General features: G+C 50.0%; 2 protein-coding genes across 8 annotated transcripts in view; one reads left to right on the top strand and one right to left on the bottom strand.

Annotated features, from left to right (window-relative positions):
• The window catches only part of DENND2A (DENN domain containing 2A), a 57266-nt gene extending 56426 nt beyond the window's left edge, over positions 1-840 (top strand). The window contains exon 20 of the mRNA XM_038153799.1: positions 126-840. Coding sequence (XP_038009727.1) covers positions 126-157 — 32 coding nt within the window. The 3' untranslated portion in view covers positions 158-840. The remainder of the gene's footprint in view (positions 1-125) is intronic.
• A 4665-nt stretch (positions 841-5505) lies between these two features.
• Positions 5506-14345, bottom strand: part of LOC119707738 (pseudouridine-metabolizing bifunctional protein C1861.05-like) — a 29205-nt gene continuing 20365 nt past the window's right edge. For 2 of the 7 annotated variants that reach the window (XM_038153099.1, XM_038153098.1), the window contains 6 exons: positions 13865-13993; positions 12292-12406; positions 11383-11520; positions 10232-10398; positions 9716-9804; positions 5512-6755 (listed from right to left, as the gene is read on the bottom strand). In XM_038153099.1, coding sequence (XP_038009027.1) covers positions 6560-6755; positions 9716-9804; positions 10232-10398; positions 11383-11520; positions 12292-12406; positions 13865-13993 — 834 coding nt within the window. In that variant the 3' untranslated portion in view covers positions 5512-6559. Of the gene's footprint in view, positions 6756-9621; positions 9805-10226; positions 10399-11382; positions 11521-12291; positions 12407-13864; positions 13994-14345 lie in introns of all 7 variants that reach the window. The other 5 variants (XM_038153100.1, XM_038153102.1, XM_038153103.1 and 2 more) reach the window with 5 other exon arrangements.

Below are 14345 nucleotides of genomic sequence, written 5' to 3'. Positions count from 1 at the left end.
TGGCTGTGGACAAGGAGCCAGGGACAGCAGCAGGGCCAGTGCACTGCACAGGACAGAGGTGGTGGGAAATGACACTTGTTTTGCCTGTTGCTGTGGGGAGTCCATTTTCTTTTCTGTCTCTTCAGGCAGCAAAATGAAATTCCTCCACAAAAAGTAAGAGCGAAGCACATCCTCATTCCACAGAAGAGAATGGCTTTACCACTTAGCAGCAATAAATCAGACTCATCAACTATTCCCATTGAGCCTGCTCCCAGGAGCCAGCAGCCTGGGGCTCGCTGGCCACGGCCAGGCCGCGCTGCACAGAGCCGTGGTGCTGCAGGAAGGTGGGATGGCTGGGGCTGCCGGGACAGGCTTCTGGATGTCTACAGTAGCAAGCACTGGACCAAGCACTCTCTCTGAACTCTGCACTAGCACGTTGCAGGCATCCCGGCAGATTGGATCTCTTAGCTAGTCAATTCTTTATTTGGTTGTATTTTTCTATTTATGTTGAGGTTAGAACAGTTATTAACCGATGACTCTTGCCCTGCCTCCTCTCTGCCTGGTGCTGCAGGAGGCCGAAGCGGGATTCCCATGGGACTGAGCAGGCAAAGAGGGCGTGAAGGGGAAGAACAGAGATGTATGAAAGTAGGTCTCTGCAAAGCAAGAACACTGAGGGCTGCAGGGATGATGTGGACTGACCAGGAGGAGCTTCCAAGCAAGGGAAAAGGGTGAGGGGGAACCACTAAACCTATTGAGGACTTGATGGGCCAGCCAGCTCCCTGGGTGGCTGTACCAGGGAGTCTTGGCACAAGGAGAGGCCTTTCCTCATGCAGTGTAATTAAAAGTGTGTTGTGTAAAAGACATGTGGATCCGTGGTGTTTTCATGGAAAGGGATGAGCTGTGTGTTCCCACCGTCCCACCTAGTGCCAAGCATGAGCCAGAGGGGACATCAAGCAGCTGGACCCTTGACTTGGCCAGGCCCTCAGCTTCCCTGTGAATCTCAGCAGCTGGGTGGCCTCTATCCCTCACTTGGCAGCTTGCCAGGAGAGCCCAAGGTGGAGCTCACCTGCAGGATCTTGTCTGGGAGATCTTCCCAGGTGTTCCTAAACGTCAGGTGGGCTCTCCTTTGCTGTCGTGGGTGTTGCTGCTGGGAAGCACAGCTGGGAACAGGCAAGGGCAGAGTGTCTGCTGCTGCCTTCTGTGCTCCTGCCTGGGCAGGAGGTGGGGCCTCCTGCTCCCCTCTCCTCTGTCTCTGGTGACCTCCTTCGGTGAGGAGGTGTCAGGGGAGTTGAGTGGAGGGTGAGGGCTTTTTTCCAGCTGGTGTGAAGGCTGTTACACTTGCACTGCTTGTGAGGACGAGAGCACCTGGAGCATCCTTGAGTCTGCTCTTTGGAGGACAGTCTCTTTCCCAGCTGCTGTGGGGTTGCAGGGTGAAAGCTGCATATGGGTACCTTTGCTGCAGCTGTGCAATGCTGGGCTGCACAGGACTCCCAGAGGCTTTGAAAATGATCCCTGTGGTCCATGGGCCTTGCCAGGTGAGAGGACCTTTCTGACCTCACCTGCATTCCACACCACAGCAGAGCAGTGGGTCCAGTGCTGCTCTGTGAAGCTTTTGAAGCCATGCATCCAGGTAGGTTGGGCAAATGGCTCTGGGTGGCCCTGCTTGAGCAGGGGCATGGCCCAGGTGACCCCCATAGGTCCCTTCCCACCTCAACCTCTCTGTGGTTCCGTGGTGAGCACAGCAAATGCTGGACAGCCATGGTATCACACTAGACAGGAGGCAGGCAGGCAGCACCTGCAGCTCTGTGCCCCCCAAACCTCTGTGCAGGGACAGAGGAAGCAACAATAGAGGGGCTCAGAGAAGCCAGCAGCATTTACTCCCCATCCCCACCCAGGGTCAGGCTCCCTCAGAGGCGATTGGATGGAGAGTGAGGGGGCTGCCCCTTGGGTGTGCTGAACAAAATTGGTGCCACTTCACAGTCACAGGAGCTGGTGATGGCTCATTGAAGGGAACTGCAGTGGGGTTCGAGGTGATCAGATGTGTGCTTTGGTTCTTGTATTAGAAGGAGTTTTTAATGGAAACATTATGAAGCTTTGCAAAGCTGGGGTCACCCCCACACGTGTAAAGGTGGCCAGGATGTCTGCAAAGCTCTGTGGGATGCTAAATAAAGCTGATCTGCGGCTCAGCTCCAGCCTTCAGAAGCAGGTTCTCCTACATGGTCCCACACTGCCAAGCCTGCTCCTGGGGACTCCACATTCCTCTCCTTAAGTGATATTTTCAACGACGTGGGACTTGGCCTTCCTTGGCAGGAGCTGTGGTAAGGAGCAGAGAGGGATCCCAGGTTGCCCAACGCTTAGCTCAGCTTGAATTGGTGTGTGAGCATGCTGAGATGCTGGCAGCTTTTACTGCAGTATCCTAATGGCTCAGATTAAAAAGGGTTGTGAAATAGCCCTGTTTGCCTCATTGGGGAGCTCTGCCAGCACAGGGCTCCTTGACTACTCAGTGCATTTATTGGCTGCTCTCAGGAAAGCGGGAATCAAGCCTGCATAGTGTACAAAATCCAAAGGGGGTGTTAAAAAGCAGCAGCAAGAGAAGTACAATGAAAGAAACATTTACAACTGTGTCATTAAGGATTTAAAATGAAACTTGGACAGGAAGTGTTGATCTCCAGCTGCAGGACAACATCTTCAGCTTTAGTTTGAGCTGTGCTGCTCCGAGATGAGCTTGACTCTCCATCTAAGGGCTCTGTATGCTTTGGAGGAAGCCACCTGTAAGGAAAAGCTGTAAGACCATGTGTGCTGGGTGTGACCGTGGGTCTGTGTGTCCTCCTGTGCAGGCTGTCAGCAGCAGGTGACCAGAGAAGACTATGAACAGAGCACATACACTGGGGGTGTCCTATATGCTGTACACACACATATTGTACTGTACACAAACATTAAACTTGCCTACTCCATGTGCCAGGGGTTTCCTGTTCCAGAGCTGGGTCTCTGTGTTTAGTAGCCTTGGATGAGTTTCTGCTCCGTGACCATGTGTACATGGGTGTAGGCAAATGTGCTGGGGCAAGAGGCCAATCTGGGGGCAGTACAGATTTACCAAAGGGTGCTTGAGAATCAGGACACTGGTTAAACATTAAAAGCTGTGATCTCTACTCCCTGACAGTTCCTGCCTAATTAAACAGCTCTCACACACCAGTGTGAGCAGCTCTGCAGGGCCCTTGATGTGCAGGACTGCACTTGCTGACTCCCAAGCTACTGGCTAAATCCCAGGCTCTGCACCCCTCCTTGATTTTCCAGCACAGGCTGTTGGTGTCCTGCGACAGCTCAGGATACCTGTGAAATCCCAGCCCTCCCTGAAACTTTTGGGAATGTCCTATCCACCATGCAGTTGTTGATTCGGTAGCTGGCAAGACAGACAGACAGCCCTGGGCAGTCAAGAGAACAGACCCAGCCCTGCACAGGGCAGTCAGATTTGGGCTTGGACTGTTGTGGACAAGGAGGTCTGTTTGCACTTTACTGCATGTGGGGATCCCTGGTGCCAGTTGCCAGGACACTTAGAACTCACCTCTCTGCCTGGAGACAGATTTCAGGTTGCAGGTGCCAGCAGGCAGCTTGCAGGTGTAGAGCCCCAGGCAGCCACCACAGTCAGAGGGCTTCTGGCAGGGCCGGGACTGGATGCTGTGGCAGGAGTGCTGCAGAGAGAAGGGAAGCCGTGGCTGCAATGCCCGTGGCAGCCAGGACCAGCCCAGTCACAGCTGCATCATCAGATCACCAGGGTCTAGAGCAGCAGCTCCACTGCAAGGAGCTGGAGAAGCTGGGGCCCAAGGGAGTGCTTCCAGGGGCAGTTCATTACTGGTTTTAGCTGGAAGCACTCTAAGCTGGCCACCACAGCCACAACACACTCCTCCAGTGCCTCTGCTCTTTTGCTGTGGTGGCACCCGCCCAAGCTGAGTGGCATCTGGCACGGCATCACCCAGCACTTTGTGGTTAAAGTAAGGTTTACTTGTGTGCCACCAAAGTGTGGTTTGGGTTTGATAAAGGAGAAGTTGGTTATTTGTGGGATGCTGTGCTGAGCCTGTGGAGCAGATTTCCCACGGGCAGAGAAAGTCTGTGCCTCCCTCAGGGCAGTGCTGAGAGGAGCTGTGCCCAACAGGGCATCAGGGCATGGTGCCCCCATTGCAGAGCTGGGACAGCTCTGTTAGCACTGCGGGGAGTGAACACTGCAGGCAGCGTTCCCCTCCTGTTCCTGAACCCTGTAGGGGCTGGGGCTGGAGCAGGACTGTCCCTGCAGCTCTGAGGGCAGCACATGAGGACAACTGCAGCCAGACCTGTACTCTCCTCCTGAGCTGCTCACAACCACCAGCTCTGCTCTAAGCCTTGCCAGGTACCAGCTGGGGATCTGGGGGTGTCCCTGCCCCACTCCTTTCTCAGCACCCAGCCCCACGCTGTGTTGAGAGCCATGTTGTGACTGGCACCTTTACATACATCTTAAGAGGAATGGCCTTACAAACACCTTTTCTACCTGGTGTTTGCAGCATCATGGCATACTCAGCACTTGCTCCTGCTGTCCTGTCTGCTTCTGACTGGTATCCCCGCTCACCCTGCAGCCCCCCGGCACAAACCCTCTCCCTCACTGTGCTTACCGTGTCGCTGTTGAACTTCCCGTAGTCCTTCAGGTGGTGGCTCAGCCTCGCCATCCTGCTGCGGGACGGCTGCAGTGGGAGCCTCCAGGGCTTGCCAGGGGCAACCTGCTCCCCACTGCCCAGAAGAGCCTTGGCTGTAGCCTTGCTGAGGGACCTGGAGCTGGGGTGTGCCTGTCTCATCACTTTCCATGCACTGGCCAGAGGGTGGGTCCTCTCTGAGCCCTGCCCAAGCAGCTCATCCCCTCCATCTCCAGGTGGCCAAGGGGCTTCTTCAGGAAACCCAGCCTCTGCCTGCCTCTCCAGGTTGCCGGCCTGGCTCCCCAGTACTCCAGACAGTGCTGGGACTGAGCAATGCAGCACCAGGAGGAGCGTGGTGACTGCCAGCGCCTGGACATTCATCCTCAGGTCCTGCCTTTGCTCAGAGTCCTCCTGCCTGGACAAGGCTGTTGGAGTCAGTAGCAGAGGTAGAAGCTGCTTTTTTCTCCTGACTCTGGATCCAGCCAAAGTAATTTTTATAGTGCAGGGACATACCTTGGGGGCACAGCCCTTTTCCCCCGCCCCTGCTGTGTCCCACCTCCCAGCTTGCCAGCAAACCCAGCTGCTTACGTGGGCCCCAATCCCCCTCCCTTGTGTTCCCAAACATCCCAGCACCCTTCTGCCACAGCCACCCTGTCCCTGCTCGGGGTACACACATGGGTGTGTGGCATCTGAGCACAGAATCTTTCAGCTGAACCACAGTTGCAAACAGGGTTTTAGTAAAGGAGAGCTGATGGTAAATGTTTGTGTCCCCGATGGAAAGGTGGTGGGCTTAGTGGGAAGGAGTTGCTATGAACCTGGTGGAAGTAGCCTCAGGTGGAGGAAAGGCACCCAGTTAATGCCTCCATCCATTCCAGTGGGAGTTCACTGGTTAAACAGCAGAGCCCACCCAGGAGAGTGGTGTTAGAGCTGCCCTGCTCAAGCTTTGGTTGACTTCAGTGCTGTGTCAGACACCAGGGAGCTGCTCCTCAGCCAAGGGGTCTGACCGTGGTCTGTGGATGAAACAGAGGGTGGGTCTGTACTCCAGGTTTACTATCAGTCAGGTTTAGGAACCAGTCAGCACCGAGACCCAGCTCTGCTAGAAATCAGTTTTAATAAAATCAGTTGTAATGAATCAGTTTTAATGAATCAGTGTTCACCAATCTGTTTGCACCCGCAGTCGCATCCTGTGCACATTTCAGGTTTAGAGAGAGAAGGTGACTTTTCCTTATGGCTTCCATGGGAGATGCTTTGGCTCCCTCTGATCTCTTTTGCTTCAGACTTGATACTCAGGACTAAAGAAGGAGGAAGGAAGCCCCAAGATCAGAGGAAGGCATGTGGAACAAGGGGCTTTTAAAGGCCACCAGCTGGTCCCTTGTCACTCTTCTTTATTTTGTCTTGCCTACTTTCTCCAGGGGCATTGGACTCCAGAGCAAGAAGGTGTAGTGTGTGCTGGCTGGCTTGGGAAGATGGATGAGGTTATCCTACAGTGTCATGTTCCTGCCAGCTGCACCCTGCCACAGGTTATGATCCATGGGACCTCTTGGATAGGAAAGAGTAAGCAGCAAGAGCAGATGTTGCTGCTGGGCCCAGCTGAAGAGACATGGTCCTGAAGATTCAGGGGTCAATGACAGAAGAGCTACCGTGATAATGGACAACAGTGACACAAGGTGGAGGAAGAGAAAATCTATAGAATTTCCTCAACAGAAAATCGAGAAAGCCTGGAGGTTGGAAAACCAGGAGGTCTGAAAGACCAGAAATCAGCTTTTCATTCCAGAGATGTTCCCTGGGTAGGGCCTCCTTTCTTGAGGGTTTACTCAGGACCGAAGCAGATAAATGTTCTCAAAGCTCAAAACACAGTCCAGTTCCTGAAAACAGGATTGCTGCAAGTGCAATGAGGTGATAGATGAGAAAGCCAGAGTGTTCTAGTCCATCTTCCATACCTTTGCCTCTGGCCAGCTCCTGCTCTTGACTTGCTCCTGGCTGACACTGGAAGTGCTGATTTCGGGAGAAATGGGCTCATAGGAACGGAGAGACAAGCTGGCAGCCAGCAGACCCATCCGGACACATGTGCTTGTGTCATGTTTAGCAAGCACTCCTGCAAGGATTCCTGCCATTAAGCTGTGGAGGGAAAGAAAGATGGTTTTGAACAAGGGGTGAAGAGCTTTGAACCTGGAATGTGGCTGTTCATCTGTAAGAGCTTTCATTTGGATCCCAACCAGCATTTACAGCAGAAGAATATGTCATACAGGAATGCTGAGGTTACAATGAATGGTTTTGCTTTTTCTGCCTCTATTTTAGAGTACCAGATAGTGTCATTTATTTGCATTTTTTGCTCTTCTCATCTGAGAAGTTGAGGTACTTCCTCTTGTAGCATGTTTTCTATTCTCCTCAGTTTTCCAGGTGAGGCAGGAGAAAAGAGCCTAGGAAGGGAAGAATTTAATTCCTCCCCCCCCCCCACCCACCCACTCTCTAGTTATTTGTCACTTTTCTGCTCTTTGTTGGTCCCTCATTATATCCTCGTTATATTGGTGCCTCCTCTCCCCAAAGGGTTGGATGGGGTGAGAGACAAAGTTTCTGTATCTGTGTGAGAGGGACAACAGGCACAGCTACAAAAAGAAATCCAAAGCTGAAATTACATTGGAAAGTCAGATTTTTGGGAAACATTTGCTATGGTTTTTCATTTGAGATTTCCCAGTAAAAGTGATGTAAGTGCAGTGCTTGGGATAGATTGGGAGCAACTACTATATTCACAGCAACTACTGTACAAATGTTCAGAAGCCAGGAGAGGACAGAGAAGGGAAAGAGAACTGACAAAACAATCACATTTTAGAGGAAGAAGCAAGGACAGGAAAATGTGATGGCAGGGAGGATTAATAACTAAATCTATAGGCAAGGTAAAAAGAGCCTTTATTTTGCACTCCACCTAATTACATCAACATCTTCTTATCTATAAGAAAGGCACAGAAGATTATGACTTCCACAAAGTGTTCAATCTCTCAACAGCTCCAGGAGTTAAGAGTAAATATTTGGGGGAGCATCCCCTAGCAATGCCAAGTGTGGGCATGTGGTGTTAGGTTGTCATGGCAGCCAGGGGCAAGGAGCAAACAGACACTGCACAAATGCTCAGCTCATGGGCAGATCTCTGGAGCTGTGGAAGAGCCACAGGGTGGAGGGGAGGCATGAAGTGCCCTGGGTCACTGTTTCTGGGTTGCATTATCCCCTGACCAGTGCTTCTAAAGTGTGAAGGTTCATGGGGTCTAAGCTGAGAAAGTGTTACATTTTAGATATTAGGAAAAAATTCTTTACAATGAGAATGGTGAAACATGAGCAGAGTGGTGGTGGATGCCCCATCCCTGGTTGGATGGGGCTCTGAGCAACCTGATCAACCTGCAGCTGTCCCTGCTCATTGCAGAAGGGTTCAAACTAGATGGCTACTAAAGGTCCCTTTCAACCCAAACCATTCTGAGTTTCTACAATAGTCCTTTGAAAGGATCACCAGGCTGGGCTTGGGGCACATAACCAGTTGATGTGCTGTGGAAATGGCTTGTATGGCATTGCAGTGTCCTGGCATTTCCAGTCTGTTTTGGCACTCTTACTCTGTGGAACAGGGATTTGCAGAGTTCAGGGAAGCAGTTGGGGTTGTTAGGAAGAAAAACCCTGGATGAACAAGGGGGCTATGAAAATTCCCCCACATGGCCTTGGGGACTCTGTGGAGAGGAATTTCCAGACTGATGTTACTTCCAAAAGGGGAGCAGTAATGGGCCCCAAGCTTTCAGATAGGTTTGAAAGGAAAAACAAGCTTCCCTAGTGTAACTCAGTGGAGGTGGTTGGCAGTGGTGCATTTTATCTCACCTTCGGTCTTCCCTTGAATTTTAAAACAGGAAAGGAACCCCGGAGGACATTTCGTTACATTAGCCTCTAGAAAACACCTTGTCCTGCAGGAAGGAGTACTTGTGTTTTGAGCAGATGGTGCAGAGGGGAGGCTGTGTCCCTGGAGGGGCTGGCTGGGGACACCTGCCCAAGGTAATGAGCAAAGCTGAGCTTTCCTTAGGTCAGGCTGACCCCACGACACTCCTCCAGCCCCCATTCCTCTGCTGTTATTACACCTATTGCTCCAAACAGCCATTTGGTCTTTTTGGAGAAGACCAGCTTGCAGTTGGGTCAGCTCACCTCAGAGGTGATCTGGGACACAAACAGCACGTCCTGGTGTTAAGTGGGCTCACCGGCTTGGCACAAAGTTATTGATTGATTTTAAGTAAAATATTGAGGACTCTCTATGTTTAAAAAAAGCCCAAACCAGAAAAACCTTTTCATTCTGGACACTGGTCAGAGAAAAAAGTGTTGCTATGTTGAGTTATTGCTAGGTAAGAGTAGAAAGGGAAAAGGAAATATCTGTCACATACAGACTTTTGGTCTAGCCCAAGGCAATGAAAAGACAGAATCAACTATCGCCACATATGAAGCAAGAAAAACAACCTGACTGCTACATATAGTTTGTCAAGTTAACAAGGAGCATAATAAAATATTACTCTGACAGACTGAGAATTGATCACTGGGGCTAGGAATAATAGCTGTCATTTCCCACTTCTATGTATGGCATTGTGTGAAAAGCCAGGCGAATTATACAGCAGACTCTTTTGAAGCAAGAGCTTCAAAATTGCCAGAGGCAAATGCAGAACCTGATGAAATGCTTTTACAAGGCCATTTTAGCTCTTGAGTGGCAGTTCCACTTCCATTGGAGAAGTGTGGAAGCAAGGCAGTTAGTTAGGAAGACAGCTTTGATGTAAGGTGGTTTACTTTGCTTTTAGCAGCTCAGCCCAGAGTAATTCAGAATACTTAGATTGCCAGGAAAGGCTTGGATCTTGAAGAAAAGCAAAACTAATAATGGCAAGCCTGGCTTCCAAGATGCTTCGGGGGACAATTTTAGCAAGCTTTGCAAGGAATCACTATAGCCAGCCCTGGTCTCATCCTTAGTGTCTCTTACTCAAGCAGCAGTTGCTTTTCCAGTAGAATTTCAAATGAATCCGATTATGGCCCTTTCACATGCAGCTGGAGATGACAAAGCAGCGAGGATATACCTGTCACCAGCTCCTGAGACGTTTACTATCTCCTCCCTGCTGATGGGGATGGCGGGGTAGTGGGCAGCACAGAGCCTGGCAGCAGCAGCCTGTGGGGGGAGGGAAGGGAAGTTAGTGGGAATTGCCCAAGCTGGTGAGGCCTGATGTGCCTGATGCCAGATCTCAAGGGATGGCAAAAAAAGAAAAGGCTGAAAAAAAGGCAATAATCTTTTTTCACACTTTGATCATTTAAATGAAACTTCCTGCAAATGAAGCTCACACTCATGAATATTCACATAGCACATTTAATTCTAGCTGACTCTAAACACTGCTGCTAGGAGCCAGCAGTACAGGGACAGACAACTTGATTTTCCTTCAGAGCTGTGTATTCCACCCCCCCAAACACATACATTTTCCAGCAGTGATGCCATGTTTCCCAGGACTGCTGCCATGACACCAGAAATAGCAACAGTGCCATATGGTCCAAGAAAGAAGCAACTGAGAGCTCAGAGTTAGTTTTCCATGCCCTTACCTTACCTGTTTGTGAGCTCCTGGATAAAGGGAGATGCTCCCCCCCAGGCTCCTGCCGCACAGGAGGACGCCGTGAGCGCCAAGGGTCACCACCACGCAGTGCAGGTGGGCCAGCAAAGGGCAGGCCAGGGCCACTGCTGCCTGGACAACATCCTCCAACCTGGATGGCAGCTCTTCAGAGAGAGGGGAGAAAAAAACGTGCTCAAACTGTAAAGGTCCTCAACCAGCCTGTCTGTAGGCTGACAGCCTATTTATGAGCACTTCTACTATTTATGGGCACTTCTGAAATGTGGTTGGTAACTTTTTTTTTTCTTTATATTATGGGAAACATGGAATTCTCCAGAGTTAGACTTCCACACTGTACTTCTATACTGAGGAACCCAATTCTCAAGGAACTAAGCATATGTCTGTAGAGATCAAAAAGGTGTCTCAAAGCACAGCTTCCTTGTTTCAATGCTGTTGGATTTCTGTTGTCATGTTATGGCAATATTTTGTACCTTCTTGGTGATTTCTCATGGGCAGCTCCGCACAGCACTGACTCCTGCTTCACAGCACAGCTAACTAACTCCAGCTCCTAGCTCTCAGTTCCCTTCTTAGTTTGCAGTTTCCTTCTCAACCAGCTAACCCACTCTCTTGCAGCACTCTTCTTCTCATTGGTTACAGCTGTGGCCTGTTAAAGTCAGGCCTGTTCCTATTCTTTGATAATTGGTACAGCTGCAACTCTTCAGGGGTGAGGTGACCTTCTGCACTATCTTTATTTTCTTACATTCTATCCTTCCACAGATTTCCATCTGCATTTGGTGAGGCATGTCATTTTTGCAAAGGGCGGTACTTCTGGGACAGGTGCCCTCTGATCACCGTGCTTCAGGGACACATTGACAAACCAGATATTACTCCTGTTTAGGTGATGAAATGAGGCAAATGGGACATCTGGTTTTAGGCAAGGAGCCATCCCAGGCCTACTGTGGTCTCTGATGGGTCATCAGTCCATACAGCCCAGACAGAGAAGGCACTAAGGTGCAAGATACCACGAGAACTTATGAATCCCTACTATGTTATAACCCAAATTGCCTGTATTAGAGGTTGAAGCAGAAAATGCTCTTCTCCAGGATCTAGGTTATCTAAAAGTCTGACTGACCCTTCTGAGTATTCAATACCTGCTGGCAGAGGGTTCCCGAGGGTCCGATTTATTGCTCTCAACTCTTGCAGGTTGGGGGAAATGTATGTGAGTGCTTTCCAGCTGTCTGAGAGGAATGGCTTAGAGGCCTTGTTCTCATCTGTTGGCTCATAGCACACTTCAAAACAACAATGCAATTGGTTAGTTAATTAATTAATTAGTGGTTCATCTCTGTGTCAGAGCAGGATGCAGCGTAGAACACTTAGCATAATCTTCACAACTAGAATTACACCTTTAAATTATGAGACACTCCCCCAAACTTGGGACAAGGTCTCCCAAGGTTTCTTTCTCAGTATCCAGCAATGAGACAGCTGCTTCTGGCTCTGGATGATATAACCAGACCCCAATTTTGTTCCTCCAATTAGCTGGTTTTGGAGCCTCTGCCAGGTTTTTAGATCACTGTGTCCTTCCTTGGGATTTGTTTTTAAAAAGGAAGGCGTAACTCAAAAGGTTTAGGAAGCTTTGTGAAAGGTCCCCAGCATACCAGTGGAGGGGGGCACTTATTTTATGGGAATGGAAGAGAATTCCTCTCAACAGATGCTTTAGTGCTTTTTCTGAGAAGCAAACTATATTGTTGCTCAAACTGGCAGAAGTGCTCAAATTGCCACTCGTACTGAGATTCAAAGGCTCAGAGAGCAGCATTCCCTGGCCTTCTGGCAGTGCTCAAGGGCTTTACCAACTATGCCTCAGGAAATGTGGTTGAGCTGCAGAAACAGGAAAACTGCAGAGAAATCCTAAATGTTTTTCACATCTGAAGCAGAGTGGCAGAGTACAGAAAGAGCTGCTGAATAACTTGGCATGTCAGACAGTAAGTGGTTATCTCCAGCAAGCAGTAGGGATGTGCCTGGACTGTCTTGGCACACGTGCTGTGGGGGCAAGTTCTCCTTACCTGCTAGCTGGTGCTCTCTAGCTAGTTGGCACACGTACTGAATAGTGGAGAGAGGCACATTTCCATCAATGCAAACAAGTGGGGCCTGACACAGGTTCTCCTTGAACTGGGACACCTAGTTAAAATCCAGGACACACAGGAAAGACAGCCTGAGTCATTGCAGAGGGACAAAATCATTGCTAGTCTGACTTCATGTGGGATTTTGACTTGTATTCCAGCCTTTAGGTGCAGGCATGAACCTAAAAGAGTGAGTCCCTAAGGAAAATGGATTTTTCCATTTGCCTCATCTCCTCCCATTCTCCTTTCCCTGCTCCTGGTCATTAAGGGCTGGACTCAACTGGCAGAGCCCCTCCAGCAGAGAAAGATAATTGCTGGTCCTGACTGGAGCACCACAGGGAAATGGAATGCTGCTGTTTAATGCCACTGTAGGATTCCCTGGGCCATGCCTGGCTTGACTCCACCTTTGCTCACTGTGCGTGCCATTTGGATGTCCTCTCTGCAGAGTGTCTACTAAGACAGGTTGCTCAGCAGAGTGTTTGACTCTTGGGTCCCACTGAATCTCACAGGGATGGGGTGGAGTGGAGCAGTGGAGCAGGGAGCTGCTGTTCTCTCCGTTGGCTCACTGAGGTTGCACAACCACTTGTTGGGATGCCAAGCCAGTGCTATGGGCACTCCAGCAGCATCCCCGCGTGTCTCTGCCAGCCCTGGGGGGAAGAGGGGCTGCCAAAATGCACTTTGCAGCACAAGACTGCTTCAGAATTTCCACTGATCACAGCTGCTTTGTAAAGCTCAGGAGAATTAATCCCTCATGTAATGGTTTTCTGTGCCAAGGCTTTGGGGAGGCAGGGTGAGGATGGAAGTGGGAGTAATAACCAGATTTTTCCCTAGGAAAGCTCCACCTCATGAAGATGCCACTGGTGAGTAAATTGCACTTAACTTCCACTTTGCTGTCAGTCATGAAACACAAGCTTTTGTTCTGTCAATAAAAGAAGGAGGGTGCAGTGATGGGGCTTTCACTGAATTACTCTTTAATCACTGCTGCCATTATGCTTCCCTGATGTTTTTGAGTGTTTGGATGTGCTGAGCAACAGTTTCTGTTGATACAACTCAGCACGTAGAAACAACAGGGATGGTAGGGAGTGCATGGAACAGGAAAATTTGCTTTAACCAGTGTTCTGTCCACGTTTTTTTCTGCTTTTCCCTAAAGGAAGAAATATGGGTTAGGGTTAGGCTTATAATCAGGTTGATTTCTTGCTGGCTTTAAGATGCAAAATTATAAGTTATCTTGGACAAGTTAATGAAGAGGATTCTGGCCGACAGATCATGGATGATGGTGGTGGTGATATTTATAAACCAGAAACAGATAGAAACTCCATCTGGGTCAGCAGTATTAGAGGGCTCTGCTGGCCTGTTATGCTGCTGTGGCAGTGGCCAGAGTCCAGGGTTAACCTCAGCATCTCCCATGCCCTCTGCACACCCATTGCCTCCTGGTACAAATGTCACCAGTGGCCTTTTGTCACAGGGCCCCACTCTCTCTCATAAGAAAAGCTCATGACTCTGAGGGAATACATACATATTGCTCTGTTATCTGGTGGTGGATGTCCATGTCTCCCAAGCCAACGCTGAGCTCCCCGGCACTGGTGACCACGGCACAGTAAGTGGCTGTGCTCTTCCCCTCCAGCTGAAGGACACCGCTCATGTCCTGAAACAGGGAGGACGGGTACACACTGAGCATGTTCCTCTTCCCTGCCACGCTCAGCTCACTCTTTCACTGCCCACCTGGTGTCCAGCCCAGCTCACTGCTCTTCCTTGGGATAAGCAGCCTGGCAGGGGTATCTCAGTCTGGACAATGCTGGCACACGGCTATTTGTTAATATTTGCAATGCAACAAATGCTGCAGGTTAAAGCAATCCTTTAGTGAATGAGTGGCAGGTCTCTGCTGTGCAGTTCCACAGGTTGTGTCTCCTGTAAGAGAAGAGTGGTCTGCAGCCCTGCCTGCTCCAGTCACCCATTCTCACAGCTTGTGTGGGATGGCATCCCTTGGTGGCACTCTG

This window comes from Motacilla alba, chromosome 1A (genome assembly GCF_015832195.1).
Source record: "Motacilla alba alba isolate MOTALB_02 chromosome 1A, Motacilla_alba_V1.0_pri, whole genome shotgun sequence".
NCBI classification, from domain to species: Eukaryota; Metazoa; Chordata; class Aves; order Passeriformes; family Motacillidae; genus Motacilla; species Motacilla alba.
This window is presented reverse-complemented; position numbering and strand designations above follow the sequence as displayed.